This window comes from Trichomycterus rosablanca, chromosome 15 (assembly GCF_030014385.1).
Source record: "Trichomycterus rosablanca isolate fTriRos1 chromosome 15, fTriRos1.hap1, whole genome shotgun sequence".
Taxonomy (NCBI): Eukaryota; Metazoa; Chordata; class Actinopteri; order Siluriformes; family Trichomycteridae; genus Trichomycterus; species Trichomycterus rosablanca.
The window spans coordinates 31,005,905-31,030,687 of NC_086002.1; the positions used below are offsets into that span (position 1 = coordinate 31,005,905).

The 24,783-nt window shown below is 32.7% G+C and overlaps 1 protein-coding gene and 1 pseudogene across 1 annotated transcript; one reads left to right on the forward strand and one right to left on the reverse strand.

Annotated features, from left to right (window-relative positions):
- Positions 1-24,783, reverse strand: part of LOC134328691 (NACHT, LRR and PYD domains-containing protein 3-like) — a 1,194,473-nt pseudogene that overhangs the window by 1,011,499 nt on the left and 158,191 nt on the right.
- Positions 15,136-19,909, forward strand: cyyr1 (cysteine/tyrosine-rich 1). The gene is made up of 4 exons (XM_063010616.1): positions 15,136-15,468; positions 17,955-18,054; positions 19,060-19,220; positions 19,480-19,909. The coding sequence occupies exons 1-4, from the start codon at positions 15,384-15,386 to the stop codon at positions 19,611-19,613; spliced, it is 480 nt and encodes a 159-aa protein (XP_062866686.1). The 5' UTR covers positions 15,136-15,383; the 3' UTR covers positions 19,614-19,909.

A 24,783-nucleotide genomic window follows, 5' to 3' on the forward strand; every position in this document is an offset into this window, starting at 1 on the left:
GCATCGGTACGGTGAACAGTTTGTCAAAATACTGCCAGATTTTAAGTGTTACCTCACAAATGACCCGTAAATTTTAGGTATAAGTGCTTAAAGTGTAAAACAACTTGAATTACAGACATGTAGAGACATTTCCTCCGTCGTCCTGAGGGCTTCGACGATATTGAGCTGAGATACTTCCTGATCCTAACCACCATTCAGACGTCCCAAGTGTCCCGAATATATATAATATACATAATATATATAATATACATAATATACATAAAATATAAAATATATATAATATACATAAAATATATAATATACACAATATACACAATATACATAATATACATAATATATATAATATATATAATATACATAATATACACAATATACATAATATACACAATACACACAATATACATAATATACATAATATACACAATATACATAATATACACAATATACACAATATACACAATATACATAATATACATAATAAATATAATATACATAATACACATATTATACACAATATACACAATATACATAATATACATAATATACATAATATATATAATATACATAATATACATAATATACACAATATACATAAAATACATAATATACATAATATACACAATATACACAATATACACAATATACATAATATATATAATATACATAATATACATAATATACATAATATACATATTATACACAATATACATAAAATACATAATATACATAATATACATAATATACATAATATATACACAATACACACACTACACAATATACACAATATACATAATATATATAATATATATGATATACATAATATACATAATATACACAATATACACAATATACATAATATACAGAATATACAAAATATACATAATATATATAATATACACAATATACATAATACCGTATATATAATATATATATAACATACATAATATACATAATATATATAATATATATGATATACATAATATACATAATATACACAATATACATAATATACAGAATATACAAAATATACATAATATATATAATATACATAATATACATAATATACATAATATACACAATATACATAATATACATAATATACACAATATACATAATATATATAATATACATAATATACATAATATACATAATATATATAATATACATAATATACATAATATACATAATATATATATAATATACATAATATACATAATATACATATTATACACAATATACATAAAATACATAATATACATAATATACATAATATATACACAATACACACACTACACAATATACACAATATACATAATATATATAATATATATGATATACATAATATACATAATATACACAATATACACAATATACATAATATACAGAATATACAAAATATACATAATATATATAATATACACAATATACATAATACCGTATATATAATATATATATAACATACATAATATACATAATATATATAATATATATGATATACATAATATACATAATATACACAATATACATAATATACAGAATATATACACAATACACACACTACACAATATACACAATATACATAATATATATAATATATATGATATACATAATATACATAATATACACAATATACACAATATACATAATATACAGAATATACAAAATATACATAATATATATAATATACACAATATACATAATACCGTATATATAATATATATATAACATACATAATATACATAATATATATAATATATATGATATACATAATATACACAATATACATAATATACAGAATATACAAAATATACATAATATATATAATATACATAATATACATAATATACATAATATACACAATATACATAATATACATAATATACACAATATACATAATATATATAATATACATAATATACATAATATATATAATATACATAATATACATAATATACATAATATATATATAATATACATAATATACATAATATACATATTATACACAATATACATAAAATACATAATATACATAATATACATAATATATACACAATACACACACTACACAATATACACAATATACATAATATATATAATATATATGATATACATAATATACATAATATACACAATATACACAATATACATAATATACAGAATATACAAAATATACATAATATATATAATATACACAATATACATAATACCGTATATATAATATATATATAACATACATAATATACATAATATATATAATATATATGATATACATAATATACATAATATACACAATATACATAATATACAGAATATACAAAATATACATAATATATATAATATACATAATATACATAATATACATAATATACACAATATACATAATATACATAATATACACAATATACATAATATATATAATATACATAATATACATAATATACATAATATATATAATATACATAATATACACAATATACATAATATATATAATATACATAATATACATAATATACATAATATACACAATATACATAATATATATAATATACATAATATACATAATATACATAATATATATAATATACATAATATACATAATATACATAATATACATAATATATATAATATACATAATATACATAATATACATAATATATATAATATACATAATATATATAATATACATAATATATATAATATACATAATATACATAATATACATAATATACATAATATACACAATATACATAATATATATAATATACATAATATACACAATATACATATTATATATAATATACATAATATACATAATATATATAATATACATAATATACAAAATATACAAAATATACATAATATATATAATATACATAATATACATAATATACATAATATACACAATATACATAATATATATAATATACATAATATACATAATATACACAATATACACAATATACACAATATACGTAATATACATAATATATATAATATATATAATATACACAATATACATAATATACACAATATACATAATATACATAATATACATAATTTACATAATATACACAATATACATAATATACACAATATACACAATATACATAATATATATAATATACATAATATACACAATATACATAATATACATAATATATATAATATACATAGCGGCTCCCTGATGCCCGCACACACACGCACGCACACACACACACACATGCACGCGTATTAAATCCGTTATCTGATATACAATCTAGCACACTGTGTAGGGAACATAAATCCGTTATCTAATACACTATCTAGTGCACTGTGTAGGGAACATAATTAATTATGTAATACACTATGTAGTGCACTATGTAAGGAACACAAATCATCATCTAGTTATACTATCTAGTGCACTATGTAGTGAACATGAATGTGTGATCTGATATACAATCTAGTGCACTGTGTAGGGAACATAATTAATTATGTAATATACTATCTAGTGCACTGTGTAAGGAACACAAATCATCATCTAGTTATACTTTCTAGTGCACTATGTAGTGAACATGAATGCGTTATCTAATACACTATCTAGTGCACTATGTAGGGAACATAAATCCGTTATCAGATATACAATTTAGTGCACTATGTAGGGAACCTAAATCCGTTAACTAATACGCTACCCAAGGCATTATGTAAGAAACATAAGTCTATTATCTAGTACACTATCTAGTGCACTAAGTAAGGAACAAATTCTTTTCTAATATACAATCTAGTGCACTATGTAGGGAACATAAATCTATTATCTTCCACACTCACATCTAGTGCACTATGTAGTACACATGAATGTGTTTGTGACGCGAACAGTTAGCTTAGTAGCTGAGTTAGCAGCTCCTAAAAGTTCTGTTATCACCCATAATCCTTTGGTGTGTGCGAGAGGTTTTTAGGGGCTTGGGGGAGGGGGGGTCGGGGTCGAGGTCCGGGGGTACCTCCCTGAAATGAGTTTTTGCAACTTGGAATGTCTGGATGACTATTCTTGGATGTCCAGCAGGCTAATGCTTCGGTGTCCACATGGGGGCAGCACTAGAACACACATGAGTGAACAAGGTTTATGACGTCATTTCCACAGACTTGACGGCTTGATTCCACAGACAAAATTGGACTGTTACTGTGGACTTCATATCTATATGGACACATCTGTTTATTGGTATTCGATCAAAGATTTCATGTGCAACTACTATTATTATACACCCATCAGCCATAACATTAAAACCACCTCCTTGTTTCTACACTCACTGTCCATTTTATCAGCTCCACTTACCATATAGAAGCACTTTGTAGTTCTACAATTACTGACTGTAGTCCATCTGTTTCTCTGCATGCTTTGTTACCCACTTTCACCCTGTTCTTCAATGGTCAGGACCCCCACAGGACCACCACAGAGCAGGTATTATTTAGGTGGTGGATCGTTCTCAGCACTGCAGTCACGCTGACATGGTGCTGGTGTGTTAGTGTGTGTTGTGCTGGTGTCCACTCACTGTCCACTCTATCAGACACTCCTACCTAGTCGGTCCACCTTGTAGATGTAAAGTCAGAGACGATCGCTCATCTCATCTATTGCTGCTGTTTGAGTCGGTCATCTCCTAGATCTTCATCGGTGGTCACAGGACGCCGCCCACGGGGCGCTGTTGGCTGGATATTTTTGGTTGGTGGACTATTCTCAGTCCAGCAGTGACAGTGAGGCGTTTAAAAACTCATACCAGCACAACACACACTAACACACCAGCACCATGTCAGTGTCACTGCAGTGCTGAGAATCATCCACCACCTAAATAATACCTGCTCTGTGGTGGTCCTGTGGGGGTCCTGACCATTGAACAACAGAGTAAATAAGGTTATAAAAGTCAGTCAGTAATTGTAGAACTACAAAGTGCTTCTATATGGTAAGTGGAGCTGATTAATCTCCGACTGGCGGAGATTCAAACCCTGGATACCCGGATCTCAGGAGGAATCGGCCAGCATATGTTACTAAGGTAATAAAAACCATCTCGACTCCCACAAGACAATTATAATGAAGGTCAAAAGACAGTAAAATGTGGTCAATAAACTGTCCAGGCGTGACCTTTACACTCTATCAATAGGTAATTGGTGCAGTATAATAGTTGACCGCAAGGCCGTGGCCATAAATTGAACACTGGGAGGGGGAAATCTACTGGGGGTGGGGGGTTCCAGCCAACAACAAAGCTAGTAAGGTGAATTTTTAGAATATCTGAATACTGGGTGGGACAATGGTTCAAATTATGACAGGATTGGGGGGGTATGATGCTCCTAATTAATACTTGGACCCCCCAAAAAAGAGGTACAACAACAGTTTGGGTGGGGGGTCATTAGCATGTGTCCTAAATCGGCTGCACATGCTTTAAGCGTGAAGGGAAAATGTCTAGGAGCAACAACTGCTCGACTGTAAAGCTACGTCGGAGCGACGTAACATCAGCACGTAATTTTCTGAAGCACTTTCAGAAAACCATTGTCGCTTAAAACAGTCCGCCGCTGCATCAAGAAATGCAACCTGAAACTCAAGTCTTCCGTGCGGAAGCTCTTAGTTGGGTTATCAGACATCCCAAGTTGCATTAATGTGTACTACATAGTGCACTAGATAGTGTGCTAGATAATAGATTTATGTTCCCTACATAGTGCACTAGATTGTATATTAGAAAATAATTTATGTTCCTTACTTAGTTCACTAGATAGTGTACTAGATAATAGACTTACTGTTTCTTACATAATGCTTTAGGTAGCGTATTAGTTAACGGATTTAGGTTCCCTACATAGTGCACTAGATAGTATTTTTTATATGAATTTATGTTTCCTACACAGTGCACTAGATAGTATTTTTATATGAATTTATGTTCCCTACGTAGTGCACTAGATAGTGAATTAGACACTTGGTTTATGTTCCCTACACAGTGCACTAGATTGTATATCAGGTCACACATTCATGTTCCCTACATAGTGCACTAGATAGTGTATTAGATAACGCATTCATGTTCACTACATAGTGCACTACAAAGTATAACTAGATGATGATTTGTGTTCCTCACATAGTGCACTAGATAGTGTATTACATAATTAATTATGTTCCCTACATAGTGCACTAGATTGTATATCAGATAACGGATTCATGTTCCCTACATAGTGCACTAGATTGTATATCAGATAACAGATTTATGTTCCCTACATAGTACACTAGATTGTATATCAGATCACGCATTCATGTTCCCTACATAGTGCACTTGATTGTATATCAGATCAGGCATTCGTGTTCCCTACATAGTGCACTTGATTGTATATCAGATCACGGATTTATGTTCCCTACATAGTGCACTTGATTGTATATCAGATCACGCATTCATGTTCCCTACATAGTGCACTTGATTGTATATCAGATAACGGATTTATGTTCCCTACATAGTGCACTAAATTGTATATCAGATAACGGATTTATGTTCCCTACATAGTGCACTAAATTGTATATCAGATTACGCATTCATGTTCCCTACATAGTGCAATTGATTGTATATCAGATAACGGATTTATGTTCCCTACATAGTGCACTAGAAAGTATAACTAGATGATGATTTGTGTTCCTTACACAGTGCACTAGATAGTGTATTACATAATTAATTATGTTCCCTACATAGTGCACTAAATTGTAGATCACGGATTTAATACGCAATCGGGGAATAAAGTCTGTGTCGCCTGCGTGTGTGTGTGTGTGTGTGTGTGTGTGTGTGTGTGTCGCTCTTGGCCGCTCGATTTAGATTCCGGGAGATTTTATCTGACTTGCGGGCATCAGGGAGCCGCTGTGTATATTGTGTATATTATGTATATTGTGTATATTATGTATATTATGTATATTATGTATATTGTGTATATTATATGTATTATGTATATTATGTATATTATATGTATTATGTATATTATGTATATTATGTATATTATGTATATTGTGTATATTGTGTATATTATGTATATTATGTATATTATGTATATTATGTATATTATATGTATTATGTATATTATGTATATTATGTATATTATGTATATTGTGTATATTATATGTATTATGTATATTATGAATATTATATGTATTATGTATATTATGTATATTATGTATATTATGTATATTGTGTATATTGTGTATATTATGTATATTATGTATATTATGTATATTATATGTATTATGTATATTATATATATTATGTATATTATGTATTTTATATATATTATATATATTATATATATTATGTATATTATATATATTATGTATATTATATATATTATGTATATTATGTATATTATGTATATTATGTATATTATGTATATTATATGTATTATGTATATTATGTATATTATGTATATTATGTATATTGTGTATATTATATGTATTATGTATATTATGTATATTATGTATATTATGTATATTGTGTATATTGTGTATATTATGTATATTATGTATATTATGTATATTATGTATATTATGTATATTATATGTATTATGTATATTATGTATATTATGTATATTATATGTATTATGTATATTATGTATATTATGTATATTATGTATATTATATGTATTATGTATATTATGTATATTATGTATATTATGTATATTGTGTATATTATATGTATTATGTATATTATGTATATTATATGTATTATGTATATTATGTATATTATGTATATTATGTATATTATATATATTATGTATATTATGTATATTATGTATATTATATGTATTATGTATATTATATATATTATGTATATTATGTATATTATGTATATTATATGTATTATGTATATTATATATATTATGTATATTATATGTATTATGTATATTATGTATATTATATATATTATGTATATTATGTATATTATGTATATTATATGTATTATGTATATTATATATATTATGTATATTATATGTATTATGTATATTATATATATTATGTATATTATGTATATTATATATATTATGTATATTATGTATATTAAGGATATTATGTATATTATGTATATTATGTATATTATGTATTATGTATATTATATATATTATGTATATTATATGTATTATGTATATTATATATATTATGTATATTATGTATTTTATATATATTATATATATTATGTATATTATGTATATTATATGTATTATATATATTATGTATATTATATATATTATGTTTATTATATATATTATGTATATTATATATATTATGTATATTATGTATATTATGTATATTGTGTATATTGTGTATATTATGTATATTATGTATATTATGTATATTATGTATATTATGTATATTGTGTATATTGTGTATATTATGTATATTATGTATATTATATGTATTATGTATATTATGTATATTATGTATATTATGTATATTATGTATATTGTGTATATTGTGTATATTATGTATATTATGTATATTATGTATATTATGTATATTGTGTATATTGTGTATATTATGTATATTATGTATATTATATGTATTATGTATATTATGTATATTATGTATATTATGTATATTGTGTATATTGTGTATATTATGTATATTATGTATATTATGTATATTATATGTATTATGTATATTATGTATATTATGTATATTATATGTATTATGTATATTATGTATATTATGTATATTATATATATTATGTATATTATGTATATTATGTATATTATATGTATTATGTATATTATATATATTATGTTTATTATGTATATTATGTATATTATATGTATTATGTATATTATATATATTATGTATATTATATGTATTATGTATATTATGTATATTATATATATTATGTATATTATGTATATTATGTATATTATATGTATTATGTATATTATATATATTATGTATATTATATGTATTATGTATATTATATATATTATGTATATTATGTATATTATATATATTATGTATATTAAGGATATTATGTATATTATGTATATTATGTATATTATGTATATTATGTATTATGTATATTATATATATTATGTATATTATATGTATTATGTATATTATATATATTATGTATATTATGTATTTTATATATATTATATATATTATGTATATTATGTATATTATATGTATTATATATATTATGTATATTATATATATTATGTATATTATATATATTATGTATATTAAGTATATTATATGTATTATGTATATTATGTATATTATATATATTATGTATATTATGTATATTATGTATATTATATGTATTATGTATATTATATATATTATGTATATTATATGTATTATGTATATTATATATATTATGTATATTATGTATATTATATATATTATGTATATTATGTATATTAAGGATATTATGTATATTATGTATATTATGTATATTATGTATTATGTATATTATATATATTATGTATATTATATGTATTATGTATATTATATATATTATGTATATTATGTATTTTATATATATTATATATATTATGTATATTATGTATATTATATGTATTATATATATTATGTATATTATATATATTATGTTTATTATATATATTATGTATATTATATATATTATGTATATTATATATATTATGTATATTATGTATATTAAGTATATTATATGTATTATGTATATTATATATATTATGTACAAACCGGATTCCAAAAAAGTTGGGACACTAAACAAATTGTGAATAAAAACTGAATGCAATGATGTTGAGGTGCCAACATCTAATATTTTATTCAGAATAGAACACAAATCACAGATCAAAAGTTTAAACTGAGAGAATGTATCATTTTAAGGGAAAAATATGTTGTTTCAAAATTTCATGGCATCAACAAATCCCAAAAAAGTTGGGACAAGGCCATTTTTACCACTGTGTGGCATCCCCCCTTCTTCTTACAACACTCAACAGACGTCTGGGGACAGAGGAGACCAGTTTCTCAAGTTTAGAAATAGGAATGCTCTCCCATTCATGTCTAATACAGGCCTCTAACTGTTCAATCGTCTTGGGCCTTCTTTGTCGCACCTTCCTCTTTATGATGCGCCAAATGTTCTCTATAGGTGAAAGATCTGGACTGCAGGCTGGCCATTTCAGTACCCGGATCCTTCTCCTACGTAGCCATGATGTTGTGATTGCTGCAGAATGTGGTCTGGCATTATCTTGTTGAAAAATGCAGGGTCTTCCCTGAAAGAGATGACGTCTAGATGGGAGCATATGTTGTTCTAGAACCTGAACATAGTTATGCATTAATGGTGCCTTTCCAGACATGCAAGCTGCCCATGCCACAAGCACTCATGCAACCCCATACCATCAGTGATGCAGGCTTCTGAACGGAGCGTTGATAACAACTTGGGTTATCCTTGTCCTCTCTGGTCCGGATGACATGGCGTCCCAGTGTTCCATAAAGAACTTCAAATCGTGACTCATCTGACCACAGAACAGTCTTCCATTTTGCCACACTCCATTTTAAATAACCCCTGGCCCAGTGCAAACGTCTGAGCTTGTGGAGCTTGCTTAGAAATGGCTTCCTCTTTGCACTGTAGAGTTTCAGCTGGCAACGGCGGATGGCACGGTGGATTGTGTTCACTGACAATGCTTTCTGGAAGTATTCCTGAGCCCATTCTGTTATTTCCTTGACAGTGGCATTCCTGTTTGAGGTGCAGTGACGTTTAAGGGCCCGGAGATCACGAGCATCCAGTAGAGTTTTACGGCCTTGACCCTTACGCACAGCGATTGTTACAGATTCTCTGAATCTTTTGATGATGTTATGCACGGTTGATGATGATAACTTAAAAGTCTTTGCTATTTTACGCTGGGTAACACCATTCTGGTATTGCTGCACTATCTTTTTGCGCAACAATGGTGGAATTGGTGATCCTCTTACCATCTTGGCTTCTGAGAGACACTGACACTCTGAGAAGCTCTTTTTATACCCAATCATGTTGTCAATTGACCTAATTAGTGTTAATTGGTCTTCCAGCTGTTCGTTATATGCTCAATTTCCTTTTTCCAGCCACTTATTGCTACTTGTCCCAACTGTTTTGGGATTTGTTGACACTGTGAAATTTTGAATCAACATATTTTTCCTTTAAAATGTTACATTTACTCAGATTAAACTTTTGATCTGTCATCTATGTTCTATTATGAATAAAATATTGACATTTGCCATCTCCTCATCATTGCATTCAGTTTTTATTCACAATTTGTTTAGTGTCCCAACTTTTTTGGAATCCGCTTTGTATATTATGTATATTATATGTATTATGTATATTATGTATATTATGTATATTATGTATATTATATGTATTATGTATATTATATATATTATGTATATTATATGTATTATGTATATTATATATATTATGTATATTATGTATATTATGTATATTATATGTATTATGTATATTATATATATTATGTATATTATGTATATTATATGTATTATGTATATTATGTATATTATATATATTATGTATATTATGTATATTATGTATATTATATGTATTATGTATATTATGTATATTATATATATTATGTATATTATGTATATTATGTATATTATATGTATTATGTATATTATGTATATTATATATATTATGTATATTATGTATATTATATGTATTATGTATATTATATATATTATGTATATTATATGTATTATGTATATTATATATATTATGTATATTATGTATATTATATATATTATGTATATTATGTATATTATGTATATTATATGTATTATGTATATTATGTATATTATATGTATTATGTATATTATATATATTATGTATATTATGTATATTATGTATATTATATGTATTATGTATATTATATATATTATGTATATTATATGTATTATGTATATTATATATATTATGTATATTATGTATATTATATATATTATGTATATTATGTATATTATGTATATTATATGTATTATGTATATTATATGTATTATGTATATTATATATATTATATATATTATATGTATTATGTATATTATATATATTATGTATATTATGTATATTATATATATTATGTATATTATGTATATTAAGTATATTATGTATATTATGTATATTATGTATATTATGTATTATGTATATTATATATATTATGTATATTATATGTATTATGTATATTATATATATTATGTATATTATGTATTTTATATATATTATATATATTATGTATATTATGTATATTATATGTATTATATATATTATGTATATTATATATATTATGTTTATTATATATATTATGTATATTATATATATTATGTATATTATGTATATTATGTATATTAAGTATATTATATGTATTATATATATTATGTATATTATGTATATTATGTATATTATGTATATTAAGTATATTATATGTATTATGTATATTATATATATTATGTATATTATGTATATTATATATATTATGTATATTATGTATATTAAGTATATTATATGTATTATGTATATTATATATATTATGTATATTATGTATATCATGTATATTATGTATATTATATGTATTATGTATATTATGTATATTATATGTATTATGTATATTATGTATCTTATGTATATTATGTATATTATATGTATTATGTATATTATATATATTATGTATATTATGTATATTATATGTATTATGTATATTATATATATTATGTATATTATATGTATTATGTATATTTTATATATTATGTATATTAAATATATTATGTGTATTATGTATATTATATATATTATGTATATTATGTATATTATATGTATTATGTATATTATATGTATTATGTATATTTTATATATTATGTATATTATGTATATTAAGTATATTATATGTATTATGTATATTATATATATTATGTATATTATGTATATGCGGGAGACTTGGGATGTCTGAGGTTATAGTGGCGCAGCTAGATGTAAATTACGCCCACCGCTGCCAGGATCCCTGAGATCCAGGGTTCGAATCTCAGCTGTGCTGTCGGCCTCGATGGCTCGTTCCTTCCTCTGTTATTTGAAGTCTCTTCGGTTTACAAGCTTCGTGAACAACGTGACTACAGATTTTAAAAGCAAAACATCTTGTGTGGCTTTGTGTGTGTGTGCAGGTGAAAATCATTTCTAGACACGACCTTGAGGCGCCGTATTTTCGGAATGATCGTGAGGCTTTTCAGTCTTCCCGGATAATTGGGCATAAACGAGTGTTTTCTTCCATGTTGAGCAGTGTGTCGTGATGATGGAGGCGCTCTCTCTCTCCCCCCTCGCTGTGTTTACTCTGGACAATCGTTAGTAATGAGCCGTTCACGAGAGCGATAAGAGTCGACTCGCGTTCAAGAGTCAAAAGATGCGTTATATTTCAGTATTATCAATCCCTTATATTGCGAGAAACATTTAGATGTCTAAACATCACCCTCAACTTTACCCCCAAACCTGTAAACAAAACCTTGTGGTAAATAATTGGTGCTCTTTATATATATACAGTATATCCCCTTTTTCTCTCTTTTTAGCGCGTCCAATTGCCCGATTGCGTCATGCTTCCTCTCCACCAATGCCGATCCCCGCTCTGATTGAGGAGACCGAAGCTGACCCACGCCCCCTCCGACACGTGGGCAGCAGCCGTATGCATCTTATCACCTAAACTTTGACGAGTGCAGTGCAGCTCAGCGTTGTGTACGGAGAGACACACCCTGAGAGCACTCTTTTCTCATCTCTGCGCAAGCGCCATCAATCAGCCAGCAGAGGTCATAATTGCACCAGTCATGAGAGAGAGAGACCCCATCCGGCTTAGTCCCGCCCATATCTGAACAACAGGCCAATCGTTGTTCGTGTGGCCGCTCAGCCTCAGCCGGCAGGCAGGGCCGAGATTCGATACGATGTATTCGAGATCCCAGCTCTGGTTCCAGCGTGCTCTTTAAGTCACTGAAACATCAATGGGCATTGATGGTGGACAATCAGTATCTAGTTCACCACTAAGATTGGTCACCATCAACCCCCACAGGACCACCACAGAGCAGGTATTATTTGGGTGGTGGTGTGTTAGTGTGTGTTGTGCTGGTATGAGTGGATCAGACACAGCAGTGCTGCTGGGGTTTTTAAATACCGTGTCCACTCACTGTCCACTCTATTAGACACTCCTACCTAGTTGGTCCACCTTGTAGATGTAAAGTCAGTCGGTCATCTTCTAGACCTTCATCAGCGGACACAGGACGCTGCCCACGGGGCGCCCTTGGCTGGATGTTTTTGCTTGGTGGACTATTCTCAGTCCAGCAGTGACAGTGAGGTGTTTAAAAACTCCAGCAGCGCTGCTGTGTCTGATCCACTCATACCAGCACAACACACACTAACACACCACCCATGGCTGGATTACTGACCGGGCCAGTGGGGCCAGCGCCCAGGGGCCCTTGAGGTCAGGGGGCCCCGGGGGGGCCCTGGCCCAAAACATTTTGCGATGCCTATCAACATTTATGATACAATATATTTTTATTTCCGAGGGCCCTCCATTTTAAGGATCCTCTGACTATTAGGGACTTTGACCCCAGGGCCTCTTGGGGGCCCTAGCCATGCTTTTGGGGCCCCTAGCCATGCTTTTGGGCCCTAGCCATGCTTTTGGGCCCCTTATGAAAATGGATGAGGCGTTGTGGCACTGCTCAGGGGCCCAGACTATCCTTAATCCGTCCTTGACACCACCACCATGTCAGTGTCACTGCAGTGCTGAGAATGATCCACCACCTAAATAATACCTGCTCTGTGGTGGTCCTGTGGGGGTCCTGACCATTGAAGAACAGCATGAAATCAGGTTAAAAAAGCATGCAGAGAAACAGACGGACTACAGTCAGTAATTGTAGAACTACAAAGTGCTGATAAAATGGACAGTGAGTGTAGAAACAAGGAGGTGGTTTTAATGTTATGGCTCGTGGTTTCATTGCTGGGATGACAAAGAGTCGGCTCTCACTTTTGAGCCGAGTCAGTTGATGTGACTCAGTGAAATGAGCTGTAATTCCGTCCGCTCCTGGGCGCATCCTGTCGGGACTTAAGTACAGCTACTGGGGGAGGGGTGGTGCCCACAGCCTGCTAAAAAAAGGGAAGGAGGCAAAACAAAGAGGAAGAAGTCAAAAGACACTTTTAGGAGCGTTGTAACACGTGGACCTTTGGGTTAAAGAGTCGGATCGTTCCTGATTCTCTCTTGCACCGCAGCATCAGTGTGTATTATGTCTGTTTGTTACCTTAAACGTTGCCTAAATGCTCGGCACACATAATTAAATCCATGTTTAATATGTGGAACTGAGGGGACTGTGCTTAAACCCCCCAAACAAGTGGGGAAAACGTGTCTACTGTCCAAAACTATGGAAAGTCACAAGACTTTCAGACCGAGTTTACAGACTGGATGGAAACTCTTCAGTGAATCGCTGCTTCTGTGCCTGTTTGCCGGTAAGACTCTTTAATTTCTGCACGATTTTGGATTTATTCTGGGATTAAATGTCCAAATAAACGTCAAAGATTGTAATATAGGAGCCAGACTGCATGTGTGTCTGTTTTCACCTTGTTTTGCTGATTAATTTTCCTAAGAATAGCACAAAAACAGCAGAGTCTAATAAGCGAATCAGTCGGAATCAAATGAAGAGTCGAGTCGAATCATATCAAATCAGTCAAAGTGGTTCGCTGTGTAAACTTAACATAAATCAAAAGTAAAATTAATGTATTATTAATATTATTTATTGTTATACAGTTCTGATCTGATTCTAAACGTGTACGGAGGATAAAATGGCAAACTTCCTCCCCGTTTATCTACTTTAAAGATCGAATCGATTCATTAGCGCCACTTTATTATTGGAGGCGCTTTGCTAAAATGCTGTTCACATTAGTACTGTTTTGGGGGGGGGGGGGGGGGTAAAACTCAGGGTGGTAACTTTTTAAAAAAGGTGCCCCAGGCTGTATAGCCCCTTTTGTCCTGAGCCTGTTGCCCGACAGGACCCAGAGGAACTGGCAGGACCTTGTGGGGACCACACACGGTGGAACACACACACACACTTAAACATAAACCACACACACACATACATACATACACGTAAACCACACACAGATACACACAAACACACACATCAGCCACACACACACTGATACATACACACACAACCACACACACATACAGATACATACACACTGCAAATGAAGTCTATAAGCAAAATGTACAAACTTTCATCTGTTTACAATTAACCAACCAATCAAGAACAATTAACTAGCTTAACACGGCTAACATAACAAGCGCTTTCTCCAAATTCAGCACAAAATGCCACATTCAGTAGATTCCTGCTGATGATGCTAAATTCCTAAAACGCCTCAGCATAAACTGAGATTCATCACACGGGGCAACATTTTTCCAGTTCCTAATTTTTGGCTTTCGGCGAACATGTGCTCACTATAGCCTCCATATCCTGTTCCTGGTTGTCGAGTATAACCCAGTTTGGTGCAATCGCCTTAAAAGTTTGGTATGTTTATTTTTTTGCTTTAGTCTTTACTCCTTAATGTCCTCACAATGGAAAAAAAACCTGATGAGGTCCTCATAAGGAAAGTGTTTTTTTTTTAATCCATTAAATTCATTAATGCCAATGGTTTGATTTCCCCTTGGATTGTGAGCTAAATGTCAATTAATGCAGTGGCTGTGTTTTATTTATTTACTAATTTTCACTCCATAATGTCCTCACAATGTTAAACCTGTCAGTGTTGGGACATGAGGTCCCCATAAGGAAAACACTTAACTAGGTTAATTTACTGGTGTTTGTGTGTGATTACATGCCATGGAGATGCACAATGCAATGGCTGTGTTTTATTAATTAAATAATTTTTTTGTGTTTAATCTTCACTCCATAATGTCCTCACAATGTAAAAACCTGATTGTGGTCCCCATAAGGAAAACGCTAAATGAGGTTAATTTATTGGTGTTTATATGTGATGATGGGTCATAGAGAGGTAAAATGCAGTGACTGTGTTTTATGTATTTACTAATTTTCTTTAATCTGTACTCCATAATGTCCTCACAATGTAAAAACCTGATCGTGTGGTCCTCATAAGGAAATGCTTATTGAGGTTGATTTACTAATGTTTGTGTGCGATGACAGACTGTAGAGAGGCACAATGTAGTGAATGTGTTTTGTTTATTCATAAATTGTCTTTAATCTTCCTTCCGTAATGTCCCCACAATGTAAAAACCTGAATGTGGTCCCCATAAGAAAAATCACTTATTGAGGTTAATTTACTGGTGTTTGTGTGTAATGACAGGTCATGGAGAGGCACAATGTAGCGAATGTGTTTTATTAATTAATTTATTTTTTGTGTTTAATCTACACTCTATGATGTCCTCACAATGTAAAAACCTGAGTGTGGTCCCCATAAGGAAAATGCAAAATGAGGTTAATTAACTGGTGTTTGTGTGTAATGACAGGTCATGAAGAGGCACAATGTAGTGAATGTGTTTTGTTTATTCATAAATTGTCTTTAATCTTTACTCCATGATGTCCTCACAATGTAAAAACCTGACCGTGTGGTCCCCATAAGGAAAACGCTTATTGAGATAAATGTACTGGTGTTTATGTCTAATGACAGGTCGTGGACAGGCACAATGCAGTGGCTGTGTGTTATTTATTTATTTGTGTTAATCTGTACTCCATGATGTCCTCACAATGAAAAAAACCTGAATGAGGTCCCCATAAGGAAAATGCTTAATGAGCTTATTTTACTGGTGTTTGTGTGTAATGACAGGTCATGGAGAGGCACAATGCAGTGAATGTGTTTTATTTATTCATAAATTGTCCTTAATATTTACGCCATAATGTCCTCACAGTGAAAAACTTGACACAAGGTCCTCATAAGAAAGTGCTTAACGAGGTTAATTTACTGGTGTCTGTGTGTGATGACAGGTCGCGGAGAGGCGCAGTGCAGCGGCTGTGTGGAGTACTGCTGTGATGGAGAGCCTCCGTTCTGCTGCTCGTACTACGCCTACGTGGGGGACGTACTCTCGTAAGTTCTCGCTTTGAATAAACGTCGCGGGCGACCCCACTCCGCGATATCTCACGCTTACAAAACCGAAAGCTCAGCGGCTTGTTGGGCGGCAGGACAATAAACGTTACTTGTTTGAGCTAGGCAATACCAAATCACATTTTTGTCAAAAGATTGCAGGTGCTAGACTGGCCTGCCTGCAGATTAATAAATCAACTATATGAAGGAAATGATATGCTTCTGACTTCTGCAGCAACAGTTTAGGGAAGGCTCTTTCCTGTTCCAGCAGGCCAGGTCTTGGTGCCGCACTTTGGGTCAGGCGTGGACAGTAAGAACAGTATTTTTCCACCCTGTCCTTCCTTGACCTGCGTCCTTTTCTGCTCAAGAGCGTCCAGTCTCTCCTGAGACGGATCACCGCTCGTTCTAAATCGCGCCAGACCCCCCCCGACAGGTCCGGATCCATTAAGGCGGCGAATAAATCTGACCGAGGACCCGGTCGACGCGACTACAAAGGAACTAATTAGGACGGAATAAATGAAGAGGCACGGAGATTAAAAATTAAAGCCGCTTCATGTTTTATGTACGACGGTCAGAACGAGCGGTACGAACGAGAGAAACGCTTCGCACTGGCGGGTTTGAATCCCGGCTCCGCTAGCGCCAGGCCGGGCGCCTTTATGGAGAATGATTGGCTCGTTCAAGGGTGAAAATGCTGCAATGCCTGCACAGAGACGGGGGATAATGGGGGTCAGTGCGTGACTCTCCGTGCGCGATACGGTCCTCCATATAAACCCCGCCCTATTGCCGGTGAAAAGAAGCGACCGTCTAATGCACACGTGTCCGAAGGGACCAGTAGGGGTCGTTATTGCGGCAGTATCAATACGACCCTCCCTCTCATGTTCATCTTCGGACCAGCCAATCACTGTCCGAGATTCGAACCTGCTAGCTGGAATTGTCGGATGTACAAATAGTGACACTGCACGGTTGTGTTCCATTCGTGCTAATGTGTGTGTGTGTTCCCGATTCTAGCGGGACGGCGATTTCGGGGATCGTGTTCGGCGTGGTCTTTCTGATGGGGGCGGTGGCGGCCATATTTCTGTGCATCTGCATGTGCGTGAAGAACAGCCACGGAGCGAGAGTGGGGGTCTTCAGGACGTCGTACGTCAACACGGTGGCTCAGGGCTACCCAGGTAACCTATGTTTACTCATCAAGGTCGCCAGATCATCACAGGTTGGCACGTGGTAGCTCCAGTTGGCCTGACTGCACGTCTTTGGACGCAGGGAGAACATGCGAACTCCAAACAGAAAGGACCCTGGCTCCCAGCTAGGGATTCGAACCCAGAACCTTCTGGCTGTGAAGCAGTTATGCGTGTCATTAATTCGGAAATGTGATAACACATTAGTTCGTTCATATACTGTCCCAACTGTGTCCACTCTTGTCTCCCGCAGGTCCGCCGCCCCCTTACAGCTTCGACTACGAGATGTACCCCACCGACCTCCGACCCCCTCCGTACACCCCGACCCCGCCCAGGACGGCAAACTACTCCCCGCCTCCGCCCTACCCGGGCTACAATCAGAAATGAACTGCGTTCCTGCGGCGCGCGGGACCGCCAAGTCTTTTGTCGTATCTCGGGGGGGGGGGGGTGGAGTGGAGTATCACCCCCCACGAACGCCGATTCCTGGTTCTTATAGACACTTGAAAGGACGTGCGAGTGGCGCGTGGCTGCTCGTGTACGTTTCGGGATAAGACTTGAAGAGCATTTTGAATGTCATTGTCTGTTGTTTGCTTACAGGATCATTATTGATGTTGATGATGAAGATTAAAGCCATAAAGTCAGTGTGTGATTAAAGAATTATAAATTAAAATGTATTAATTAAAACATGCTTATTAAATAAATCATTTTTTTACCTTAATGGCTGTTCATAATTAATGCCTATACACCGATCAGCCATAACATTAAAACCACCTCCTTGTTTCTACACTCACTGTCCATTTGATCAGCTCCACTTACCATATAGAAGCACTTTGTAGTTCTACAATTACTGACTGTAGTCCATCTGTTTCTCTGCATGCTTTGTTACCCCCTTTCATGCTGTTCTTCAATGGTCAGGACCCCCACAGGACCACCACAGAGCAGGTATTATTTAGGTGGTGGTGGTGTGTTAGTGTGTGTTGTGCTGGTATGAGTGGATCAGACACAGCAGTGCTGCTGGAGTTTTTAAATACCGTGTCCACTCACTGTCCACTCCTGCCTAGTCGGTCCACCTTGTAGATGTAAAGTCGGAGACGATCGCTCATCTATTGCTGCTGTTTGAGTCGGTCATCTTCTAGACCTTCATCAGTGGTCACAGGACGCTGCCCACGGGGCGCTGTTGGCTGGATGTTTTTGGTTGGTGGACTATTCTCGGTCCAGCAGTGGCAGTGACAGTGAGGTGTTTAAAAACTCCACTCATACCAGCACAACACACACTAACACACCACTGAGAATGATCCACCACCTAAATAATACCTGCTCTGTGGGGGTCCTGACCATTGAAGAACAGGGTGAAAGAGGGTAACAACGCATGCAGAGAAACAGATGGATTACAGTCAGTAATTGTAGAACTACATAGTGCTTCTATATGGTAAGTGGAGCTGATAAAATGGACAGTGTGTAAAAACAAGGAGGTGGTTTTAATGTTATGGCTGATCGGTGTATATGATTTATTACATCCGTTAGCAATTACAGTAGCTGTAAGGGGTGTCCCAAAACTTTTGTCCACATAGTGTATGTTCTTCCAAACCCGCTTTAAGACCCGAGTCCAGGAAAACCAAGTCTCACAGAGCTGAGACAGCACATAATGAAATATTACTGGATCCAGGTCCAGAAATGCTAGGCCAGCTTTGTCATATCAATTATTTTCCTGCAGCATGAGCAGAAAAAACCAATAAAATAGAATAAACGCCTTTCTGTTGAACCAGGTTATTTCATTATTTTATGGACGACCACAGAGTGGCAGCAAATACCAGCCAAGTTGTTGCCAGACTTGCGGCTAAAGCCGTCATGTCGTGGTTTTCCACAATAAAAACATAAAATTATTATATTGTTCTTATATAAAAGCGTTCAAGAAAGCGTGTCCCAATTAATATGAAGCGAGTTTGAGGAGAAATTCAATCCACGTATTGATTTTATGGAGGCTAATGAGTTTATAACAGTCGTGCTAATAAAGACTCACTATTTTAAGGTACACCCTGTTTTTTTTAAAAGTATATATTATCATAAATATAATATATGGCCAAAAATAAAAAGACACCTTTGCTAACTAGTGGATTCAGTCACTTTAGCCACACTTTAGCATACAGTTAGCCTGGCTGCTAATTGTACTAGTGGAATCGGTCACTTTAGCCACACTTTAGCATACTATTAGCCTGATTGCTATTGCTTTATGGAGACTAATGAGGTTTATACTTCCTTAAATGTCACTATTTTAAGGTACACCCTGTTTTTTTTAAGTATATATAATCATAAATATAATATATGGCCAAAAATAAAAAGACACCTTTGCTAACTAGTGGATTCAGTCACTTTAGCCACGCTTTAGCATACAGTTAGCCTGGCTGCTAATTGTACTAGTGGAATCAGTCACTTTAGCCACGCTTTAGCATACTATTAGCCTGATTGCTATTGCTTTATGGAGACTAATGAGGTTTATACGTCCTTAAATGTCACTATTTTAAGGTACACCCTGTTTTTTTTTAAAGTATATATTATCATAAATATAATATATGGCCAAAAATAAAAAGACACCTTTGCTAACTAGTGGATTCAGTCACTTTAGCCACGCTTTAGCATACAGTTAGCCTGGCTGCTGATTGTACTAGTGGAATCAGTCACTTTAGCCACGCTTTAGCATACTATTAGCCTGATTGCTATTGCTTTATGGAGACTAATGAGGTTTATACTTCCTTAAATGTCACTATTTTAAGGTACACCCTGTTTTTTATAAGTATATATAATCATAAATATAATATACGGCCAAAAATAAAAAGACACCTTTGCTAACTAGTGGATTCAGTCACTTTAGCCACGCTTTAGCATACAGTTAGCCTGGCTGCTAATTGTACTAGTGGAATCAGTCATTTTAGCCACGCTTTAGCATACTATTAGCCTGATTGCTATTGCTTTATGGAGACTAATGAGGTTTATACTTCCTTAAATGTCACTATTTTAAGGTACACCCTGTTTTTTTTAAGTATATATAATCATAAATATAATATATGGCCAAAAATAAAAAGACACCTTTGCTAACTAGTGGATTCAGTCACTTTAGCCACACTTTAGCATACAGTTAGCCTGGCTGCTAATTGTACTAGTGGAATCGGTCACTTTAGCCACACTTTAGCATACTATTAGCCTGATTGCTATTGCTTTATGGAGACTAATGAGGTTTATACGTCCTTAAATGTCACTATTTTAAGGTACACCCTGTTTTTTTTAAGTATATATAATCATAAATATAATATATGGCCAAAAATAAAAAGACACCTTTGCTAACTAGTGGATTCAGTCACTTTAGCCACACTTTAGCATACAGTTAGCCTGGCTGCTAATTGTACTAGTGGAATCGGTCACTTTAGCCACGCTTTAGCATACTATTAGCCTGATTGCTATTGCTTTATGGAGACTAATGAGGTTTATACGTCCTTAAATGTCACTATTTTAAGGTACACCCTGTTTTTTTTAAGTATATATAATCATAAATATAATATATGGCCAAAAATAAAAAGACACCTTTGCTAACTAGTGGATTCAGTCACTTTAGCCACGCTTTAGCATACAGTTAGCCTGGCTGCTAATTGTACTAGTGGAATCAGTCACTTTAGCCACGCTTTAGCATACTATTAGCCTGATTGCTATTGCTTTATGGAGACTAATGAGGTTTATACTTCCTTAAATGTCACTATTTTAAGGTACACCCTGTTTTTTTTTAAAGTATATATTATCATAAATATAATATATGGCCAAAAATAAAAAGACACCTTTGCTAACTAGTGGATTCAGTCACTTTAGCCACACTTTAGCATACAGTTAGCCTGGCTGCTAATTGTACAAGTGGAATCGGTCACTTTAGCCACGCTTTAGCATACTATTAGCCTGATTGCTATTGCTTTATGGAGACTAATGAGGTTTATACTTCCTTAAATGTCACTATTTTAAGGTACACCCTGTTTTTTTTAAGTATATATAATCATAAATATAATATATGGCCAAAAATAAAAAGACACCTTTGCTAACTAGTGGATTCAGTCACTTTAGCCACGCTTTAGCATACAGTTAGCCTGGCTGCTAATTGTACTAGTGGAATCGGTCACTTTAGCCACGCTTTAGCATACTATTAGCCTGATTGCTATTGCTTTATGGAGACTAATGAGGTTTATACTTCCTTAAATGTCACTATTTTAAGGTACACCCTGTTTTTTTTAAGTATATATAATCATAAATATAATATATGGCCAAAAATAAAAAGACACCTTTGCTAACTAGTGGATTCAGTCACTTTAGCCACGCTTTAGCATACAGTTAGCCTGGCTGCTAATTGTACTAGTGGAATCAGTCACTTTAGCCACGCTTTAGCATACTATTAGCCTGATTGCTATTGCTTTATGGAGACTAATGAGGTTTATACTTCCTTAAATGTCACTATTTTAAGGTACACCCTGTTTTTTATAAGTATATATAATCATAAATATAATATACGGCCAAAAATAAAAAGACACCTTTGCTAACTAGTGGATTCTGTCACTTCCCAGCTAGCACAATCATCTGGCCCAGTTCCCACTTTTCTATCGGCACAGTCGGCCGAGTGTCAGAATCGGCCAGAATCAGTGTAGCCAGATCCGGCCCAGTTGTTACCACAGCTGGGTTTGGCTGGTGCTCGTAGAAACGCGTGCGCGGCCGACGCTGCTTGTCCGGCTGTGGCCCAGCGTCCAGTCTCTGATTCAGCGGCGGCAGAACGAGCGGCACCATAGCAACAGTGCGACGCGAGCCGTTGAAGAAGAGGAATCGTTCGTTCGTTCGTGTGAGGTAAATAAACGTTTAATCTTAACAACTTTTTACTAAGCAAAAAGTTAGCAGAAAGTCTATTAATGAGTTTTGGATTAAGATAGAGAGCAACGTTAGCTAAAAGGCTAACAGTTTCTAGCATTAGACAACAGCTGCTAAATAATTAAAGTTCATTGAATACTGTGGATAACGTTAACTTAAAAGCTACAATAAGCAACAACAACAATAATAGTAATACAATAATAAGCAACAGACGACCTACCATCTCTGATGGACGACAGTGGAACTGTAGAGCTACAAAGTGCACCTATAGATAGATAACTTTATTAATCCCATAGGGAAAGTCAGTAAATGGTTAGTAAAATATATGGTTAGTGGAGCAGATAGAAAAAGAGTATACTTATACATATAAGATACTGTATATAATACACACAAATACTGTATATATACAGTGTATCACAAAAGTGAGTACACCCCTCACATTTCTGCAGATATTTTATTATATCTTTTCATGGGACAACACTATAGAAATAAAACTTGGATATAAGTTAGAGTAGTCAGTGTACAGCTTGTATAGCAGTGTAGATTTACTGTCTTCTGAAAAGAACTCAACACACAGCCATTAATGTCTAAATAGCTGCAACATAAGTGAGTACACCCCACAGTGAACATGTCCAAATTGTGCCCAAAGTGTCAATATTTTGTGTGA

What these genes read in the sequence shown, in the direction of transcription:
- cyyr1 (XM_063010616.1), top strand. Translation starts at nt 15,384, where the DNA reads ATGGAAAGTCACAAGACTTTCAGACCGAGTTTACAGACTGGATGGAAA. An exon ending in TACGTGGGGGACGTACTCTC is followed by an intron (nt 18,055 to 19,059) that starts GTAAGTTCTCGC and finishes TCCCGATTCTAG; the next exon opens with CGGGACGGCGATTTCGGGGA. An exon ending in GGTGGCTCAGGGCTACCCAG is followed by an intron (nt 19,221 to 19,479) that starts GTAACCTATGTT and finishes TGTCTCCCGCAG; the next exon opens with GTCCGCCGCCCCCTTACAGC.